We start from the raw sequence: 22,889 nt of genomic DNA, 5'->3' as shown, positions 1-22,889 counted from the left end.
GCCTTAGAAAGCATCACTATGAACAAAGCTAGTGGAGGTGATGGAATTCCAGTTGAGCTATTTCAAATTCTAAAAGATGATGCTGTGAAAGTGCTACAGTCAATATGTCAGCAAATTTGGAAAACTCAGTAGTGGCCACAGGACTGGAAAAGGTCACTTTTCATTCCAGTCCCAAAGAAAGGCAATGCCAAAGAATGTTCAAACTACCACACAGTTGCACTCATCTCACACGCTAGTAAAATAATGCTCAAAATTCTCCAAGCCAGGCTTCAGCTATACATGAACCGTGAACTTCCAGATGTTCAAGCTGGTTTTAGAAAAGGCAGAGGAACCAGAGATCAAATTGCCAACATCTGCTGGATCATCAAAAAAGCAAGAGAGTTCCAGAAAAATATCTACTTCTGCTTTATTGGCTATGCCAAAGCCTTTGACTGCGTGGATCACAATAAACTATGGAAAATTCTGAAAGAGATGTGAATACCAGACCACCTGACCTGCTTCTTGAGAAACCTGTATGTAGGCCAGGAAGCAACAGTTAGAACCAGACATGGAACAAAAGACTAGTTCCAAATAGGAAATGGAGTACATCAAGGCTGTATATTGTCACCCTGCTTATTTAACTTATATGCAGAGTACATCATGAGAAATGCTGGGCTGGATGAAGCACAAGCTGGAATCAAGATTGCTAGGAGAAATATCAATAACCTCTGATATGCAGATGACACCACCCTTATGGCAGAAAGTGAAGAAGAACTAAAGAGCCTCTTGATAAAGGTGAAGGAGGAGAGTGAAAAAGTTGGCTTAAAGCTCAACATTCAGAAAACTAAGATCATGGCAACCGGTACCATCACTTCCTGGGAAATAGATGGGGAAACAATGGAAACAGTGGCTGACTTTATTTTTGGGGGGCTCCAAAATCACTGCAGATGGTGATTGCAGCCATGAAATTAAAAGACACTTACTCCTTGGAAAGAAAGTTATGACCAACCTAGACAGCATATTAAAAAGCAGAGACATTACTTTGTCAAGAAATGTCCGTGTAGTCAAGGCTATGGTTTTTCCAGTAGTCATGTATGGATGTGAGAGTTGGACTATAAAGAAGGCTGAGTGCTGAAGAACTGATGCGTTTGAACTGTGGTGTTGGAGAAGACTCTTGAGAGTCCCTTGGACTGCAAGGAGATCCAACCAGTCCATCCTAAAGGAGATCAGTCCTGAGTGTTCATTGGAAGGACTGATGTTAAAGCTGAAACTCCAATACTTTGGTCATCTGTTGCAAAGAGCTGACTCATCTGAAAAGACCCTGATGCTGGGAAAGATTGAGGGCAGGTGGAGAAGGGGACAACAGAGGATGAGATGGTTGGATGGCATCACCGACTCAATGGATATGAGTGTGGTTAAAGTGCAGGAGTTGGTGATGGACAGGGAGGCCTGGCGTGCTGTGGTTCATGGGGCTGCAAAGAGTCAGCCATAACTGAGCGACTGAACTGAACTGAACTGAACCGAACACTGTCTGGAAAAGTCATTTGGGGTCTGGCAAATATTTTAAGGAAAAAGGCTTTCAGCTGGCAGAGCAAGGCAGTTTCAAGAGCAAAACCAACCTTCCTAATTATTTTTTATATTAAAAGAAACATGGATGCTTTAATATTTGCCACATATAAGCACTTTTTTGGGGGTATCATTTGGTTTGCTATAAGAAATCTATTTTCTTTAGGAAAGAAAAGTTGTTTTCATTTTTATTAGTCTTTTAGGGGAAACAATCCCTAGATTTTAGAGTGGTATTCTTTAATTCAGTCACAAAATTTCTCTCTCTCCAACACATAAAATAACTGGTGCTGATTATGTAGGCAGAGCTTGTACCCTTTAGAAGTATGAATATTAACTTCACCCATAGTTGGTAAAGTCAGGCAGGTTCCTGTCATAAAGCAAATTTACTTCAAAGATGATTCTCTGCACAAAAGATAAGCTGTTAAGTGCTAGACTGACTTACGAGAGAGAGTAGGACAAAATCTTTTTTGGTGCTTATCTCCAACACCATGAAAACAAAAAAGATTTCATTACTTTAGTAAACATTACTTCAAACCAATCAGTCAATTTTAAATTTCCCATTTCAAAACAAAACAAAACAAAATTCTTTTAAAAAGCATTACCTGTTAGCATGTACTCCATTCACCTGAGTGATTACAGTAGACAGTTGACCAAGACCTAACATGGACTTCACAACACCATGATAGTGAATGATCTGGAAATTTTAAAGTATTTAAAATAGCAACTGTTACTTCAAATACATCTTAGGAACCAAAAAGTGTTTAACTGCTTGTCCTTAAAAAATGCTCTTCTTCACTGAGCCTACATTTCTTAGTTTAACAAGTGACTTGCTTGGCTACATGGCAGAGTCCTCTGCCGATGTTCTATACACATCTGAATTGTTTTTTTTTAATTCACACAACCTAAAAAGTATCTCAGATTGATTTTATTATTTTTCCCAGATAAGGTCTAATTTTTTGTTCAGATTAAATGTAAAAGTAAGAGTATTTCTTAATACTTCATTTAAAGACTGTCATTATTTCTCATGTAAAAATTAAACTTAAAGGTCACAATGTTATTAATATAGATTTTAGGCTATAGAAACTGAAAAGTTAAATAAGATTATGAAGTATTCTTTAAAATTGAGAACAAGATTGTGAAAAATAAAGGCCCTATACACTGAACTTCTGAGAAAATGAACAGGCCAATTATGACAAAAAAGGGATACCTAAGATTAGAGACATTCTAAGCCAAGATTGTAAACCAATGATTCTAAACCTCTTTCCTGTTCTAATATACATGAGATACATGACGTGCCCCCATTAGCAACTGTAGCTCAGTGATACTAAGGGACCATTTCAGAGATTCCCAGATGGTGATGGGGCATGTGGAATCTGAAAAACTTTCTTAGGCTACAGAATCACTATTATTATTAAAAATTGATAATAAGTAAAGCAAAATTACCTTAATTTCAGAGTAACTGAACATACAGCTTAAAACTAAGTATGCTCCTGCTGCTAAGTCACTTCAGTCATGTCTGACTCTGTGCGACCCCACAGACGGCAGCCCACCAGGCTCCCCTGTCCCTGGGATTCTCCAGGCAAGAACACTGGAGTGGGTTGCCATTTCCTTCTCCAATGCATGAAAGTAAAAAGTGAAAGTGAAGTCGCTCAGTTGTGTCTGACTCTTCGCGACCTCATGAACTGCAGCCTACTAGGCTCCTCCGTCCATGGGATTTTCCAGGAAAGAGTACTGGAGTGGGGTGCCATATTCCACAATAAATCTCATTCATTTGGGGGATTTGTAAAGTCATAGAAATTTGGTACTAGAAAGGATCTTTGAGATCATCTAGCGTATCTAATTTTAATCAATCAGGAAACTCAAATTCACAGATGGTTAAATATTTTCCAGACACAGAGTGACGCTAGTAGAGACAGTATTGAAATTAAGGTTTCCAGAGATTCTAGTTCATAGTTCTTTTTATTATGTTGCCTTTCATTTCTTTTCTTACCTGGTCTGGTTCTAACTGAATAGCCCTGTCATAACAAGCAGTGGCATCCCTCAGTAAGCCGATGCTTTCATGTTCAAGGATTTGTTCTTTCAGAGATGGTTCTGCCTTTCGAATTGCACTCACTCCAGCCACTCCATCTGGTTCATGCATAGCAGCATATAATTTCTTTGTTCAATCATTAAAGAAACAGTGAAATAAGAAAAAAGACACAACTAGAAATAAAACCACCCGTTCATGTAAAAAAGCACATAAGCATTTTTTTTCTTCAAAGCAACAATAAGTATTTGTTTCAGGGTAGATTCACAGTAAAACTGCAAATTTACTTCCAGGCGTTCTGCTCCACTTAAACATACCCATATTCCACTTAAATACAAGTCTCCACTAGTAACTGCTAGTGACAATGACAACTGTAAAGACTCTCAAGGTCTTGAACTCTTGTAAAAATCCGATATATAATAAATTCTGTTGAGTATAGTCTATAAGTAACATACTAAAATTTTAAAATATTTTAAATAAGCATTTAATATATTGGTATTAACATACTTTCAAGAAAAACACTGATGCTTGGAAAGACTGAAGGCAAAAAGAGAAGGGGGCAACAGTAGATGAGATGGTTAGACAGCATTACCGACTCAATGGACATGAATTTGAGCCAATTCTGAGCTACAGTGAAGGACAAGTGAGCCTGTTGTACTGCAGTCCATGGGGTCGCAAAGAGCTGGACACAACTTAGAGACTGAACAATAAGAAACACAAGACACTAAATCTGGGTTCAAAGGAGATATTCAGGCTGAAGATAAAAATTTGGGACCAATTAGCACAAAGATGGCAGGGGAAAGGATGAAATGATTTATGAAATGAACAGAGGCAGAGAAGAAAAGAGGACACTAGAGTACTTCTATATTTACAGATGAGGAAGAACTAGCAAATGAAACTGAGAGGAGAGACTAGCTTGAAGAAACCTAGAATATGTGGTATCCCAGAAGTTGTGAGAGAAAAGAAAATATCTTAATAAAGGAGTGGTCAAATGATGCCATGAAGTTAAGAAAATGAGGACTGGGAGGTATTTATTGGATTTGGCAACATGGAGGCCCCCAATTTTCTTCCTTTTTAAACTTTTATTGGTGAATAGTTGCTTTACAATGTCATGTTAGTTTCTATTGTGCAACAAAGTGAATCAGCAATGTCACTGTTGTTCAGTCACCTAGCCGTGTACAACTCTTTGCAAACCCAGGGACTGCAGCACACCAGGCCTCCCTGTCCCTCACCATCTCCTGGAGTTTGCCTAAATTCATGTCTATTGCATTGGTGATGGCATCCAGCCATCTCATCCTCTGAAGCTCTCTTCTCCTTCTGCCTTCAATCTTTCCCAGCATCAGAGTCTTTTCCATTATGTCAGTTCTTCACATCAGGTGGCCAAAGTATTGGCATTTCAGCTTTAGCATCAGTCCTTTCAATGAGTATTTAGGGTTGATTTCCTTTAATATTGACTGGTTTGATCTCCTTGCTGTCCAAGGGACCCATAGGAACCTTCTCCAACACCACAGTTTGAAGGCATCAATTCTTTGGCTCTCTGGCTTTTTTATAGTCCAGCTCTCACAACAGTATGTGACCATGGAGAAGACCATAACCTTGACTATACAGACCTTTGTTGGCAGAGTAATGAATCACCTAACCATATACACATATCCCCTCTTTTGAAGAATTCTCTCCCATTTAGGTCACCACAGAGCAGAGTATTGAGTAGAGTTGCCTCTGCTATACAGTAGGCTCTCATTCCATTCAATTGAATCACTCAGTCGTGTCCGACTCTGCGACCCCATGACTGCAGCACACCAGACTTCCCTGTCCATCGCCAACTCCAAGAGCCTACTCAGACTCATGTCCATCATGTTGGTAATGCCATCCAACCATCTCATCCTCTGTCATCCCCTTCTCCTCCCACCTTCAATCTTTCCCAGCATAAGGGTATTTTCAAATGAGTCAGTTCTTTGCATCAGGTGGCCAAAGTATTGGAGTTTCAGCTTCAGTGTCAGTCCTTCTGATGAATATTCAGGACGGATTTCTTTCAGATTGATTGGTTGGATCTCTTTGCAGTCCAAGGCCAACACCACAGTTCAAACCACAATTCTTTGGTGCTCAGCCTTCTTTATAGCCCAACTCTCATATCTATACACGACTATCGGAAAAACCATAGCTTTGATTAGATGGACCTTTGTTGGCCGTCTCTGGCCAACAAGACATTCTCAAAGGAATGTCTCTGCTTTCTGATATGCTGTCTAGGTTGGTCATAGCTTTTCTTCCAAGGAGCAAGCGTCTTTTAATTTCATGGCTGCAGTCACAATCTGCAGTGATTTTGGAGCCCAAGAAAATAAAGCCTCTCACTCTTTCCATTGTTTCCCCATCTATTTGCCATGAAGTGATGGGGCCGGATGCCATGATCTTAGTTTTCTGAATGTTGAGTTTTAAGCCAACTTTTTCCCCTCTCCTCTTTCACTTTCATCAAGAGGCTCTTTAGTCCTTCTTTGCTTTCTGCCATAAGGGTGGTGTTATCTGTGTGTCTTAGGTTATTGATATTTCTCCGGGCAATCTTGATTCCAGCTTGTGTTTCATCCCATGAACAGTATGCAAAGGTTCTCATTAGTTATCTATTTTATACATAATAGTGTATATATATATATATATATGTCAGTGATTTTCTTAGCAAGAATAGAGTCAGTTGAATGGAGAAAGAACTCTTATTGGAATGGGCAAAGAATAAATAAGAAATAAAGGTCTATAAAGAAGATGGGCAATTCTTTTAAAAACTGGCTATGGAGGGAAACAGAAAGTTGGGAAGTATCTGAAAAAAGATACTGTAAGACTTTTTCAAGGGAATTAGAAAAAAATTAAAATGGGTTATACCAGAACATGTCTATATACTTTATTACTCTGGTTGATAAAGAAAAGTTAATCATACTGGAGAAAGAAGGAATATCTGAAGGAGTGAAATCCTTGAAATCAAGAACAAAAGTGGAAGAACTGAATTTTGGCAGGAAGGGATTCTTCCTTAGGAACAGAATAGAGAAGAAAAAGAATATGGTGCAGAATCCAATGAATTTTCAGATTTGGTAGATTTGGCTTCTATTTTCCTAATGAACAATAAAGCAAGGTCACCAACTGAGAATAAGTGAGGTGAGACGAGACATGAAGAGAAGGTAAGAAATAGTCATCATGAAGAGAGGGAAAGTAGTCTTAATTGGAGAAACACAGACTGAAGGCAGTGTTAAAGAGTTCTGCTGAAGTTTGAGATTATGAGTGTGAAGGAAAACCAGTTAAATATCCACAGTGTGATTTTTCTCCAGTGATGTTCAGCTGCTTACATGCAAACAACTGGAAAACACATGGGTGAGTTTATTTAGGACTGGAGTCTTACAAAGTGAATACAATACAGAAGGAGAAAGACATGGGAGTTGAATGCCCTTATAAAAGAATGTCTTTAACAATTAAAAGAGACTAATGCTAGACAAGGAAGCAAACAAAGACAGGACAGACTGTCACCAAAAGACTACGAGCTACTTATTTTCCAGTTCTCTCACAGCATTCTGCTTTTCGACCTGAAAAGAAGCCTACCAATCTTGACCTCTTATTTAATTCACTGTATTAGTCCCACTGGTCCTTACTTTCTTTTCTTCCATACACAATCACAGCATTATCATTTAAACCAATAAAATGAACAATCTAAACATAAAAGACTGGCAATATTAAACATCATTATTAAATTCACTATATTAATTTCAAACCTGTAAAAATCCAAGATGCTCTTGAATGTTTTGCTTCTTTTCTGTAATAAATGATTCAAAGTGCATTACAGCTCGTGTGTATGCTTTGGAGCGAAAGGATGCTACTGCCAGAGTATCCTGAGGTATGAGGTCTAGAAAACGAGTTACACTCTGATAGTCTTCATAATCCACAGTAGACACTAGATCATAAAAAGATAATCGAGTAATTAAAGACTTAGAAGATGAAATTTTTAAAGTATACATTTAAATTTATTTTATTTCATGAAATAAATTAATCTACATGTACCAGTGTATCTTATTTAGAATGTAACTACTAGCAAGATGATTGCTCAGAATACTCTTGCTCCAACAGCAATTATTACTTACCTTACCTTAAACAGTCATTTAACTTATTTGAACTTCTTCTGTTTCTATGGACAGAGGAGCCTGGGGAGCTACAGTCCATGGTGTCGCAAAGAATCAGTCACTAATGAGCAACTAACACACACTTTCCCATAAATACTAGCATCTGTTTTGCCTTCCTTAAATGTTGTAAGGATTAAATGTAAATTCACATTAAATGTTGAGGATATATAAAGATGATACAAAAGATCTAGGGGCAAAGAATCCTCCTGCCAATGCAGGTTAGACATTTAAGAGATGCAGGTTCGATCCCTGTGTCAGGAAGATCCCCTGAAAGAGGGCAAGGCAACCCACTACAGCATTCTTGCCTGGAGAATCCCATGGACAGAAGAGCCTGACAGGCTGCAGTCCATATACAACTGATTTGACTTAGCACGCATGCACAAAAGATACAAAGAAGAGTTATTTATTATTAATAACTATAAAAACAATGATAAAATATGAGTTGGGAAAAAGAAGAATTATGGAAATAGCTTTCTTTATTAACAACCTATTTCTTTCCTGTGTTGCTATATCTACAACATTAAATATTAAGGTGGAAATAGAAAGTAAAAGTGCCTTTCAAGTAAAATCACAAATACTTTAAAATGGTAATTTTTAAAAAAAGAATCTAAGAAAAGACCTAATTGAGAAACTTCTGGACTAGTTAGTTTAAGAAGTCTTATTTAAAAGCTATAGCTTTTAATAATGACTCATAACAGCATGTAGAAAACAGAAAATAAATTTCATAATCAAGATAGTAAATTTAAATGAAATTATATTTAAAATAAGTTTCTTACTTCCATCAAAATTTGTAATTCATTTCAAATTATGAGAAATGTTAAAGGTACTGTACTTTCAAAATATTACAAATGTTACTCTTAAAAGCTAGAATTTTTATTACAATGTTAGTAAGAAATGATAATAACTGAGTTCGTGTTTGGTTTTTATGTACCATTTTCACATGCAGAAACAGAAACAAATCTTTAATTGCAGAGTTAATGTAAAACATATCAATATGTTGTAGAGAAAAAAGTCATATTATAGAGAAAAACATTCCCCTAAAAAGATAATTATTTGTCAGTCCAAAATATCCTAAAAAAATAAACTATTGTGCTTAACAACAGGAATGTATGTGTTTCCACAGATAGAGGAACAAGAAGGAGATGCTCACAAGTGGAGAACTTAAGTAAAGGCCTGTTTAAGGGTCTTAGTCAGTTTTTCCAATTAGTCTCAAAGCTTTGGGGGAAAATCATGTATTCCCACTAAAATGGCTGAAGTACAGAGAAGCAGAACGATCATATACTTTAACCATTTGCCACAAGAATGAAAAGTGCAAAAGTTTAAAGACATTAAGTGTATCTACTAATGTCTGAAGAATGTAATTCATCAAAATCTTACCAAATGCTTATATCATAGGGGCAAGTGTCATTTTAGACTCTAATGAGATTCTTCTTTTAGTCACCTTAGTGGGAGTTGTAAAATCAAAGGGAAAAAATTAACATGTTAGCAGGTATAACAGGGTGTTAGTGTTGTAGTATGTACTAACCATATTTTTTTTTTGGAGAGAGAATCTTTATTTTATTTTTTTGTAGTGGTGTTTTTTTAATTGTACATAATTGCTTTACAATGTTATGTTAGTTTCTGTTGTACAACAAAGTGAATTAGCTATATGTACACATTTATCCCCTCCAACTTGGAGAGAATCTTTAGACTCAAAAGATATAACAATGCTGAACTGAAAGAACCTGTAAAGTGTGAATATTGTTTATAAATTATTCAAACAAATTATTGAAAAATATGACATTCATAATTAGAACTTTGGAAATTGGATATTTGATATTAAGGGATAATGACCAGTTTTTTTAGGTATCAAAGATATGTTGATTATATTTCTTTGCAAAGAGTCCTTATCTTTTAGAGCTACACTCTCAAATATTATAGATGAAATAATGATACCTAAGATTTGCTTACAAACAATATGGGGTAGATAAGTACATAGCGGTACAGATTAACACGATTACTAATTCTTTTTATTATTAATTTATTTTAATTGGAGACTAATTACTTACAACATTGTGGTGGTTTTTGCCATATATTGACATGAATCAGCCATGAATGTACATGTGTCCCCCTGTCCTGAACCCCTCTCCCACCTCCCTCCCCATATTAAGCATACTTGGAGAGGCTGCTGGATACCAAACTACCAGAGACAGAGAAAAAAAAGAATAAAATATGTGACATGAATTTAAAAAAAAATACGTCAAGAAATGAATAAAAGCAAAATCTTTGAAATGTAAAACTTAACTGTGAAAAAGACTGCAAAGAGTATTTCATAAGTGAAAAAAGATAAAGAACACTTATATACATACACATATATGTATATATACAGTGTATACACACATTGAGGGAACATGGAATAAATGAGTTAACAGTGAGGAGTGGGTTAATAACAGCATTAACATAGCATTTATTTCACATTTTACAATTTACTATATATAATCATCAACCCACTTAATCCTCAATCTTCTAGGGGAGATAATATAAACCTTATTTTATGCAATGAAAAATTAGTTATGTGTTTTGCTTAAGGAAGTGAGAGTAAGAGTTTAAAGAGAGGTTTTCTTACTATAAAGTCACCGCTTTTTCTCAGACAAGGCCATCTCCTGGGGAGGTAGGGGGAAAAGGCATGAAAGAAAATATAGGTCTTTTAAAAGCTAATGCTTAAATTATAGAATTGATATAGGAAGGAGCTAACTGGTTAATAATAAAGAGAAGGAAGTATATAGAACTTATGACTTACCCACGGAGTCCACCTTATCTCTATTTGATTTGCCTTGTGCAAATTTTTCAGCATTCAGTGCCTGAAACTTGTGCCTTGCCCATTGTGTGAGATGGTCAAGCATGGAGAACACAGTCTGTGTACTGAGTTGACACAAATCAGATGCACTGTCTTGGGTACTTAAGGTATGATGATCATCATGCTTTAGAACTGCCATAATTTCTGCATAAACCTAAGAAGAACCATTTTATGGTTAATGATATGTCTACATAATACCATTTTACTATTACCTGACATATAAAGTTGGCCATTTTAGGGAATAATTTTCAAAAGAAAAAAAATCCATGATGGATTAATAATAAATTATCTTTCTCATTAAAATTAAGCCAATAAAATGTTTCTCTGAAGAGAAAATATACTGTAAAAGAGTCACAAAAATAGACTTGGTGAAGATGGTTGAGACTATTCAAGCGCCTGTGAGAGATTATGATGTCTCTTTCGTGCTTCATCCACAAACAGACACCTCAAACAAAAGGAAAGCCCGCTGCTCACTGTGGCAGTTTCTAGAATGTCACTGTAAAACAGGCAAGCAGATATTCATGTGCAAAGCCCTGTGGTAGGATTCAGACATTCCCCAGCTATGGGCTCTGGGTGGGATTCAGACTTTCACCAGCTATGGGTTCTGCTCCAAGAAAGCCCTCTTGTGTGTACACTTGATGTGCACACATGAACAATACAAGGTAGCATATGATAAGGTGTAAACAGAGTGACAACATCATGGAGCACTTCAGTGCTGAATATAAATATAGTATGGGTTTAGAGATTCAAGGGAGGCAGTCATGAGAAGTTGGGGTACTAGCCTGCAGTTTGATTTCCTTAAGGTGGCCTCTTTCCCCAAAGCAAAACTTTTTTGCCTCCAAAATCTGATCTATGTTAATTCTAAGGTCCCTTCTACTCAAAAGAGTCTGTGTTTCCATGTCATTTAACCTCTCTGTGTCTTAATTTCCTCATCAACAGAATGGAATTACAGACCATGCTCTGTAATGACACACCAGTTCTAAAGCAAAACAAAATCACACTGCAAAGTTGTTTTGTTGCCTTACTGAATCAGATCAAAAGGGCACAGAGTTAGTCTCCTTCTCATTTTCTAAGGTTTCTTGGTTTTGACAGTAGGAAACCTGTCAAGCTTGAACTTGCAAGCCTCTTAAAGCCTTTTAAACTAAAATGATATATTTGAAATAAAAAGTTTATAGTGACTTCTGTCATCATATTTTGGATTCGTACCAAATGCTAGTGTATTAGTTAATATTTAAGAAAATAAAGCAGAGCCCCTATTAAACAAACAAAAACAACAACATAAAGAGTCACAAAAATAAATACAGTATCTGCAGAAATCACTTCAGAGTAATTGAAGGGCATGTACAAACAAAAAAAATCAAAAGAAATACGGGGAAATATGTTCATGATACTGGATAAGAGAAGGCATCGCATAAAACACTTAATATTAAAAAGTTATAAAATATATAAAAATTTGGCATTTATATTTAAAATTTCTCATGGCAAAAGATGTAATTGGAAAAAAATTTTCTACAATATGAATGGCACAAATTGGTATCCAGAATACATATCAAACTCCTACTAATTATTTAAAAAGGCACACACATATACAACCTCAAATAGGCAAAGGATATGAACTAAGCATTAAACAACTCTTTGATAAATAAAAGTTTAAAAAAGGATTTTGTAAGTGTTTAGATATCCCATTAAATAGCATACATTGATCTACAGGTCCAACTAATACATAGCCTTTTTAATACTAACTACGTTTCCCAAATGTTTGTACAAACAGAAACCAAATAAAATAATGTATCTCACCTCTTGTTGATCTTCTTGATTACACCCCAGTAAAACATATACTAAAATATGTGGAAGAAGATAGATGGTCACCTTGAAATCATGCTTCATCATAATGCTACAGCAGTTGAAGATTTTACTGGCAAGATCATGCCGAACCTATAAACTCCAATGGTTTAGAGACAGTAAGTAGTTTTGTACATTTTATTCTTTTGATTAACACCAAAAGACAACATAGGAGCTAGTCTATCATTGTAGAGTAGGTATTTTCCTATGAAGAAAGGCACTCAAGTAGGGAGGATTTAGCTCACCATGCCTCTGGTCAAGTGTCTAAACTGCTGAGACCCCTACAAGAGCAACATAGCTACTTGGGCTGCCGATTATCTCAGCAAAAATGGTCTTTTCACCACAGACTTCATTTTAAAATGTACCACGTTTTGTTACAGATTAACTGTGCTAATTACATTATCTTTTACTTAGCTACATTAAATTCAGTGTATTTTTTCCCTGAACAAATAGATGAGGAAAGTAACTAGAAAGTATTTCCTGGGCCAGTAAATTACATACAAGACCATATTTTTATTAAGTAATCAACAATGATTAACTATAGGAAAGAAAATGAAAGAAATAAAAAGTTTAAATTACTTGGTGTTAGAGTCAAGTTTTATTGGTATGATCCAAATCTCAATTTACCAGCATTCAGTTCAGTTCAGTTCAGTCGCTCAGTCGTGTCCGACTCTTTGCGACCCCATGAATCGCAGCATGCCAGGCCTCCCTGTCCATCCTCCCGGAGTTCACTCAGACTCACGTCCATTGAGTCAGTGATGCCATCCAGCCATCTCATCCTCTGTTGTCCCCTTCTCCTCCTGCCCCGATCCCTCCCAGCATCAGAGTCTTTTCCAATGAGTCAACTCTTCGCATGAGGTGGCCAAAGTACTGGAGTCTCAGCTTTAGCATCATTCCTTCCAAAGAAATCCCAGGGTTGACCTCCTTCAGAATGGACTGGTTGGATCTCCTTGCAGTCCAAGGGACTCTCAAGAGTCTTCTCCAACACCACAGTTCAAACGCATCAGTTCTTCGGTGCTTAGCCTTCTTCACAGTCCAACTCTCACATCCATGCATGACTACTGAAAACCACAGCCTTGACTAGACGGACCTTTGTTGGCAAAGTAACATCTTTGCTTTTCAATATGCTATCTAGGTTGGTCATAACTTTTCTTCCAAGGAGTGTCTTTTAATTTCATGGCTGCAGTCACCATCTGCAGTGATTTCGGAGCCCCCAAAAATAAAGTCTGACACTGTTTCCACTGTTTCCCCATCTATTTCCCATGAAGTAATGGGACTGGATGCCATGATCTTCGTTTTCTCAATGTTGAGTTTAAGCCAACTATTTCACTCTCCTCTTTCACTTTCATCAAGAGGCTTTTAGTTCCTCTTCACTTTCTGCCATAAGGGTGGTGTCATCTGCATATCTGAGGTGATTGATCTTTTTCCCGGCAATCTTGATTCCAACTTGTGTTTCTTCCAGTCCAGCGTTTCTCATGACGTACTCTGCATATAAATTAAATAAGCAGGGTGACAATATACAGCCTTGACGTACTCCTTTTCCTATTTGGAACCAGTCTGTTCCATATCCAGTTCTAACTGTTGCTTCCTGACCTGAATACAGATTTCTCAAGAGGCAGGTCAGGTGGTCTGGTATTCCCATCTCTTTCAGAATTTTCCACAGTTTATTGTGATCCACACAGTCAAAGGGTTTGGCATAGTCAATAAAGCAGAAATCGATGTTTTTCTGGAACTCTCTTGCTTTTTCCATGATCCAGTGGATGTTAGCAATTTGATCTCTGGTTCCTCTGCCTTTTCTAAAACCAGCTTGAACATCAGGAAGTTCACGGTTCACGTATTGCTGAAGCCTGGCTTGGAGAATTTTGAGCATTACTTTACTAGCGCATGAGATGAGTGCAATTGTGTGGTAGTTTGAGCATTCATTGGCATTGCCTTTCTTTGGGATTGGAATGAAAACTGACCTTTTCCAGTTCTGTAGCCACTGCTGAGTTTTCCAAAGTTGCTGATATACTGAGTGCAGCACTTTCACAGCATCATCTTCCAGGATTTGAAATAGCTCAACTGGAATTCCATCACCTCCACTAGCTTTGTTCATAGTGATGCTTTCTAAGGCCCACTTGACTTCACATTCCAGGATGTCTGGCTCTACATTAGTGATCACACCATCATGATTATCTGGGTCGTGAAGATCTTTTTTGTATAGTTCTTCTGTGTATTCTTGCCACCTCTTCTTAATATCTTCTGCTTCTGTTAGGTCCAGACCATTTCTGTCCTTTATGGAGCCCATCTTTGCATGAAATATTCCCTTGGTATCTCTAATTTTCTTGAAGAGATCTCTAGTCTTTCCCATTTTGTTGTTTTCCTCTATTTCTTTGCATTGATCGCTGAAGAAGGCTTTCTTATCTCTTCTTGCTATTCTCTGGAACTCTACATTCAGATGTTTATATCTTTCCTTTTCTCCTTTGCTTTTCGCCTCTCTTCTTTTCACAGCTATTTGTAAGGCCTCCCCAGACAGCCATTTTGCTTTTTTGCATTTCTTTTCCATGGGGATGGTCTTGATCCCTGTCTCCTGTACAATGTCATGAATCTCAGTCCATAGTTCATCAGGCACTCTATCTATCAGATCTAGGCCCTTAAATCTATTTCTCACTTCCACTGTATAATCATAAGGGATTTGATTTAGGTCATACCTGAATGGTCTAGTGGTTTTCCCTACTTTCTTCAATTTAAGTCTGAATTTGGTAATAAGGAGTTCATGATCTGAGCCACGGTCAGCCTCTGGTCTTCTTTTTGTTGACTGTATAGAGCTTCTCCATCTTTGGCTGCACAGAATATAATCAATCTGATTTTGGTGTTGACCATCTGGTGATGTCCATGTGTAGAATCTTTTCTTGTGTTATTGGAAGAGGGTGTTTGCTATGACCAGTGCATTCTCTTGGCAAAACTCTCTTAGTCTTTGCTCTGCTTCATTCCGCATTCCAAGGCCAAATTTGCCTGTTACTCCAGGTGTTTCTTGACTTCCTACTTTTGCATTCCAGTCCCCTATAATGAAAAGGACATCTTTTTTGGGTGTTAGTTCTAAAAGGTCTTGTAGGTCTTCATAGAACTGTTCAACTTCAGCTTCTTCAGCATTGCTGGTTGGGACATAGACTTGGATTACTGTGATGTTGAATGGTTTGCCTTGGAAACGAACAGAGATCATTCTGTCGTTTTTGAGATTGCATCCAAGTACTGTATTTCAGACTCTTTTGTTGACCATGATGGCTACTCCATTTCTTCTGAGGGATTCCTGCCCACAGTAGTAGATATAATGGTCATCTGAGTTAAATTCACCCATTCCAGTCCATTTTAGTTCGGTGATTCCTACAATGTCGACGTTCACTCTTGCCATCTCTTGTTTGACCAGTTCCAATTTGCCTTGATTCATGGACCTGACATTCCAGGTTCCTATGCAATATTGCTCTTTTCAGCATCGGACCTTGCTTCTATCACCAGTCACATCCACAGCTGGGTATTGTTTTTGCTTTGGCTCCATCCCTTCATTCTTTTTGGAGTTATTTCTCCACTGATCTCTAGTAGCATATTGGGCACCTACTGACCTGGGGAGTTCCTCTTTCAGTATCCTATCATTTTGCCTTTTCATACTGTGCATAGGGTTCTCAAGGCAAGAATACTGAAGTGGTTTGCCATTCTCTTCTCCAGTGGACCACATTCTGTCAGACCTCTCCACCATGACCTGCCCGTCTTGGGTTGCCCCGGGGGCATGGCTTAGTTTCATTGAGTTAGACAAGGCTGTGGTCCTAGTGTGATTAGATTGACTAGGTTTCTGTGAGTATGGTTTCAGTGTGTCTGCCCTCTGATACCCTCTTGCAACACCTACCATCTTGGGTTTCTCCTATAAAAGTTTAAAGGTTTTTTCCTTCTTCAAATAAAAATCCTTCACTAAAAAAAAAACACAAAAAACTAAATACAGCTAAATAAAATATTCCACAGCTGAAAGTAATTAATTCAATAGTATTAACATTTCACATATTATATTTTCAGTATATTCACTAAAAAAGAAAAAAACTTTATTGAAATTACCAGATAAAATTTATTATAATGCTTTAAAACACTAATAGAAATATGAATTAACAACAAAAGTAGTGAATTTTAAATACACATTAAACATTTTGCAGGAACACAAAGGCTTTTTTCTGTCAGGCATGTAAAAATTTCATATTAGGAAAATATCAGGAACATATCTCTATTTTTCCATGAAATTTTATTTTTAAAAAGCCTTTTTTTTTATTTGGGCTTCCCTGGTGGCTCAGCTGGTAAGAATCCACCTGCAATGCAGGAGACCTGGGTTTGATCCCTGGGTTGGAAAGATCCACTGGAGAAGGGAAAGGCTACCCACCCCAGTATTCTGACCTGGAGAATTCCATGGACGGGATAGTCCATAGGGTTGCAAAGAGCTGGACATGACTGAACTTTCACATGCACATTACTTTTATTTTAGAGGAAGTTCAGATAATGTATTCTCTTTTAGAAATGGCCACTGAGGGATAATATATCTTTTTATTACCTGAAAAATCTTTTTATTATATATAAAAAGTCTGATAAGGCATTTATATTCTTTTAAACAATATTATTTAAAACATAAAATGATAGGACGTAATGTAATAGACATTTTACAAACACACTAAGAACACAATTATTTGCTTGATTAAAAAACTACCTTCTTACTCAGAAACAGTTACTAGTAACAAAAGAGAAACTCTCTATTAGTAAACGTTTTCTACAAAAATTTCTATCACTAACAGCACTAATATTTCAGTGCCTACTGTGTGTGCTATGCATTCAGATAAATGCTCTCATTTCCTTTACAATTTCTATTCAGTTAAATTCTGGACAAGGCTCTCTTACCTTTGTTATAAGATAACCTGCCCAAGATGCTGACCATTCCGCAAAATTATTACCTAATTTACTTAAGTAAATTGGCTTCTTTACTCCAGACCAATCTGTTGATTTCTGAGAACTCTTATATCTGTAATTTAAAAATTATTTATTAAAAAGTAAATATATACCCATTTGTCTAAAACTTTAGTATAAGGAATTAGATCAACTCTTTTGCTGACTACCCTACTTACAGCCTTGCCTTTACTGAAATCTGGCTAAAGACACTACTTTCTCCAAAGCCTTCTTAGTGATGGGGTGATAGGTCATTCTTGAACTCCCCAAGTACATCAAAGTATTTGAGTCTGCTTCTTCCCTTCCTCAATGCTCTTTCAGATCCTTCCAACCCCACCCTGGAACAAAAAAGGTCTGTTCCTTTGAGGTTCAAGTCATCCACATATATATACTATACTATACTCATTATGGAGATCTACCAACTCACTGATAAATTTAGCAGATTGCTCAGCATTTTCTTTCCTCCCCAAGTCTTATCATCCTGAGTGACTTCAATGTCCGATTGGACCATCTAGTCAAACTGAAAACTTCTCAGTGGCTTTCTCCTCTACTTCTTTTTCAGGACTCCCTTGCCAAAACAGAGAAACTTCTTCACTTCCAAAATGTACTATTTAGACCCCACTTTGCGGTCACAGTTTCCCAAATTTCCAGTTCTTTCACTCAGTTACTGACACATCTGTTCTCTCTCATTGAGATCTTCTGTCTCTTGATTCTGCTAAACGCTTCTAACCTATAATACCTCCTTTTCATTTACTTCTTTTCCTAACCAGCTTGGTTTCTATGGTCCTTCACTTCAAGCATTCTCTTGGTAATATCCTCTATACACTCCAATTTCACACTGTCTTTACCAGCTGGACCCATCTGCCAAGCTCCAAATCTTGGATCAGTCTAAATGCTTGCCTTCACTGAAACGATACCAAGGCCCTGCATCGATAGAGGAAACATCATGGAACTGTTTATGAGATTACTACTACTACATATCTTAGTTCTTCAACCTCAATGGACCTCTATGCTGCCCAGAAATCCTAAATATTCCTTATCAGCTCTCCTGTTTTCCACAGTGGCTATTTCAAATGATCATTGTTCTCCTTATGTGACCTATTACCAACTGCACTGCTACTTTCAGCCAATAATCTTGTCTCTTATACCTCTTACTTCATGGAGAAAAAAGAAACCATTAACACAACCCCACAGTTAAATTTGTAAATAAGTTCTATCCATCACTTTATCTTCCTCTGTTACAGAGAAAGAGACGTCACTTCCTTTAATCACCCATGGCTAGTATTCTGGATGCTCCTTGGGGCCTTATTTTATCAATTATCACTTCTCTCTCTTCCATAACTTCAACATGATTCTTTCTATTTGCTCCTCAGCACTAACATTTAAACCTGTTCAAACAGGTCTCATTTACACATGTGTACAGGAATTATTGAGGTGAGTCGGTTCCTTTTTAATCACCAGTGTAAGGTTTGGAAATGACAAATATAATTAATGCCCTACACTCAAGGTTCTCAGCAAACATTATGTATTTCACTGTATCGCAAATTGCTAAAAAATGAAAAATCCAGCGTCTCTCAGTTAATCATCATTATTTTGAACCATCACAAATATACTTCTCTGGATGATTTTTACAAGTTTTATGCTGAACTTAGAAACTATGGATATTGGGGAACAAGTAAGACTCTGTCAAGTCACATCCTGATATTTTCTCCTAAAATTACTTCTGTGGCAATTGTGAACCATAGGTGATTGATCTGTCTAGTTCACAGAAACTCTTAAGCATCTGTAAGTGCTATAAAATACAGATAAAGAAATGGAGAAGTATAGAGTTCTCAAAACAGAAAAAACAAACTTTCTCTTAACAAACTATATCTTTAAATAGTACTATTCATAAGAAATAAAATGATGTTTAAAAAGTTTCTAAATATTAAAAGATATGTAGCAAATAAGTATATATACTTAAGGGCTCTTATAAAGAATTTTACTATGTGTCTAGGTACTGTACTAGGGTTCAAAAGCTAAAGTAATTATCCAAGGTCAAATATCCAATAATTTTAGGACTTAGACTAACTAAAACTAAAGTTTCTAACTAAAAATAATTAGTGGACTTCAATCAATCCTAACAAAGTTTTTTAAATGGTAAAAATAAAAGGTTAGAAAAAAAATTTTTTTTTAAGGAGAAGAAAATATTTTCACAGGGCTTCCCAGATGGCACTAGTGGTAAAGAACCCGCCTGCCATGTAGGAGACTTAAGAAACATGAGTTCAATCTCTTGGTCAGGGAAGATCCCCTGGAGGACGGCATGGCAACCCACTCCAGTGGGCTTAGAGAATCCCATGGACAGAGGAGCCTGGCAGGCTATAGTCCAAAGTGTTGCAAAGAGTTGGACACAACTGAAGTGACTTAGCACATACACATCAAAAGTTTCAACTCATATTCAATTTAAAGTAGATTTTTTTCAAAGTACTACTGACAATGGAATTAAAAAATAATACTTTCAGCTTCAATGAATTTGTCTAAATATTCAAAGTTATAGAATTTAAACAATAAGCAGATTGTTCCCATTTTGACAAGATTATAAACATAAATCATAGTGGAAAAATACATATTAAAACATACTAAAAACACTTTTAAAGCTAAAATGTTATATCAAAAGTAACTTTTATTTTATAAAGTTAAAAAAATTCTATCCAAATAGTATTAATGAGTTTACAGACCTAGTATTTAGATGCGGTTCCAGTATTTCCCGAACATGCTCAGGAAATCGCCTCCACAATTGGTGACCAGGGCCATCAGTTTGCATCTCTCTGCAGTCATAAATGGAAAGTAACTCCTACAAATATATATTTTACAGTTGTAAATCATCAATGAAACAGATACACCTTTACATCCACCAACATTCTACATACTACAGCTATAAAAATACATGGAAAAATATATAAAATTATAACATTTTGGAGTTATGAACTTGCTTAGATTTATCTCAGTGCTTAAAACCATTCAGGTGACTTACTCAAGGTCACAAAGCTGTGGTAGTACCAATAATGGAACATGTAATTTGCATGCTACATATAACATGTTCTAAAATAAATGACTAAGTTATTTGGAGGAAAAAATTGAAATCTTCTATACTATACTTGCAGACGAAGCAGGCAATGGCATCCCACTCCAGTACTCTTGCCTGGAGAATTTCATGGACGGGGGAGCCTGGTAGGCTGTGGTCCATGGGGTCACGAAGAGTCGGACACTTACTGAGCGACTTCACTTTCACTTTTCACTTTCATGCTCTGGAGAAGGAAATGGCAACCCACACCAGTGTTCTTGCCTGGAGAATCCCAGGGATGGCAGAGCCTGGTGGGCTGCCATCTGTGGGGTCGCACAGAGTCAGACACGACTGAAGCGACTTAGCAGTAGCAGCAGCAGCAGCAGCATACTTGCAAAATTTTTAGAGTGTGACCTTTTCTGAATTTTAATTAAAGTACTATAAATCTAAAATAGTTCAAAACTTTAAGATATTTCAAATTCTAGATATAACATACTGAGCTTAAAATTCTGAAAATAAGATGCAAATGGGTTAAAGATCAATTCATTAGTCAAATCCAGCAATGAAATGGTTATATTTTACTTTCCTGAAAATAAAACAAGTGGGATTTTATAGATGAAGAAAAAAAAACCTTTCTAATATCAATCTTTAACACAAGACAAATGTTAGGATATTATATCTTTCATCACCTACTATTCTTTCTTTACAATTCCACTATAAAGGACCACATGCAACAGATATATTCCTATTAATAACAATTATAAACACTAAGAGAATATGTACTTTATATTTAGAATTAGATCAATCAAAAGGTACAAACTTCCAGTTATAAAGAAATATTAGAGATATAATGTATAACCTAAATCAATAGAGTATTGTAAAGTAAAATAAAGTAAAAAAATATATACATTTATCAAGAAAAAAAAATGTATAACCTAGATAGTATATTCAAAAGCAGAGACATTACTTTGCTGACTAAGTCAAGGCTATGGTTTTTCCTGTGGTCATGTATGGATGTGAGAGTTGGACTGTGAAGAAGGCTGAGCTGAGCGCTGAAGAATTGATGCGTTTGAACTGTGGTGTTGGAGAAGACTCTTGAGGGTCCCTGGGACTGCAAGGAGATCCAACCAGTCCATTCTGAAGGAGATCAGCCCTGGGATTTCTTTGGAAGGAATGATGCTAAAGCTGAAGCTCCAGTACTTTGGCCACCTCATGCGAAGAGTTGACTCATTGGAAAAGACTCTGATGCTGGGAGAGATTGAGGGTGGGAGGAGAAGGGGACGACCCAGGATGAGATGGCTGGATGGCATCACGGACTCAATGGACATGAGTCTGAGTCAACTCCAGGAGATGGTGATGGACAGGGAGGCCTGGCGTGCTGCGATTCATGGGGTCGCAAAGAGTCGGACACAACTGAGCGACTGAACTGAACTGAACTGAATGTATAACATGATAAATATAATTAACACTGCTATGTTATACAGGAAAGCTGTTAAGAAGGTAAATCCTGAGTTCTAATCACAAGGGAAAACATTCCTTGTGCTAAAAAAAATTTAACTTTTTTAAGATTTAATTTTGTATTTATATGAGATAAATGGATGTTCATTAAACTTGTGATAATCATTTCATGATGTACAAAAGTCAAATCATTATGCTATACACCTTAAACTTATTCAGTGCTGTATGTCAGTTATAAATCTACAAAATTAGAAGAAAAAACAAACAAAAAACACTAATATACAGTTGTTCATCTTGTTCCATATTTCACTGATAAAATAAGCAATTACAAGAGACCTCTACAACTTCCATGCTAATATCTCCCCAGTGTGACAATACCACATCAGTGCTTACATGCTCTGCTTTTTCTCTTGTTACTAAAGATGAACTGTTTTTTATATTCCACATCTCTTTACCTACTTAAAATAGTGTTAGATCAGTTCTCTTCTATATCATCACAATTCTCCTCTTGCTGAACTGTTCCCAAGCACATGTAAACACATTGTCATTTTTTCCATCTTTACCCCTCTTTCCTCCCTAGCTACTATCTCATTCTTCTGCTCTCCTTGACAGCAACACTCTTCAAAAGAATTTCTGTAATTTTTCTAATTCCTCTCCTCCCACATGTTCTTAAAAATACTCTAATGAGGCTTTCTAAACTACACTGAAACTGCTCTTTTCAAGGACAGCAATGATCTCTATGTTACTATAGCCAATGGTCAATTCGTAGTCCTGAAATAATTACACCTATAGAATATGGTCAGCATTTAGATCACACCATACTTCCTGAAGAGGCTTCCTTGGTGGCTCAGACAGTAAAGAATCTGCTTGTAATGTGGGAGACCTGGGTCAGATCCCTGGGTTGGAAAGATCCCCTGGAGTAGGAAATGGCAATCCAATCCTTGGCAATCCAAGGTAAATTCTTGCCTGGAAAATCCCATGGACAGAGGAGCTTGGTGGGTTCCAGGTCATAGGGGTGCAAAGAGTCCAACATGA

At 36.8% G+C, this 22,889-nt stretch overlaps 1 protein-coding gene across 1 annotated transcript in view; it reads right to left on the bottom strand.

The window, feature by feature from the left end:
- Positions 1 to 22,889, bottom strand: part of ATR (ATR serine/threonine kinase) — a 112,093-nt gene that overhangs the window by 31,421 nt on the left and 57,783 nt on the right. Inside the window, exons 24-30 of the mRNA XM_012102124.5 lie at positions 20,071 to 20,186; positions 17,309 to 17,429; positions 12,356 to 12,493; positions 10,502 to 10,712; positions 7,318 to 7,496; positions 3,536 to 3,700; positions 2,148 to 2,239 (exon numbers count right to left, since the gene is read on the bottom strand). Coding sequence (XP_011957514.2) covers positions 2,148 to 2,239; positions 3,536 to 3,700; positions 7,318 to 7,496; positions 10,502 to 10,712; positions 12,356 to 12,493; positions 17,309 to 17,429; positions 20,071 to 20,186 — 1,022 coding nt within the window. The remainder of the gene's footprint in view (positions 1 to 2,147; positions 2,240 to 3,535; positions 3,701 to 7,317; positions 7,497 to 10,501; positions 10,713 to 12,355; positions 12,494 to 17,308; positions 17,430 to 20,070; positions 20,187 to 22,889) is intronic.

This window comes from Ovis aries, chromosome 1 (assembly GCF_016772045.2).
Source record: "Ovis aries strain OAR_USU_Benz2616 breed Rambouillet chromosome 1, ARS-UI_Ramb_v3.0, whole genome shotgun sequence".
NCBI classification, from domain to species: Eukaryota; Metazoa; Chordata; class Mammalia; order Artiodactyla; family Bovidae; genus Ovis; species Ovis aries.
Note: the sequence above shows the minus strand (reverse complement) of the source record. Positions and strands in the feature narration are given on the sequence as shown.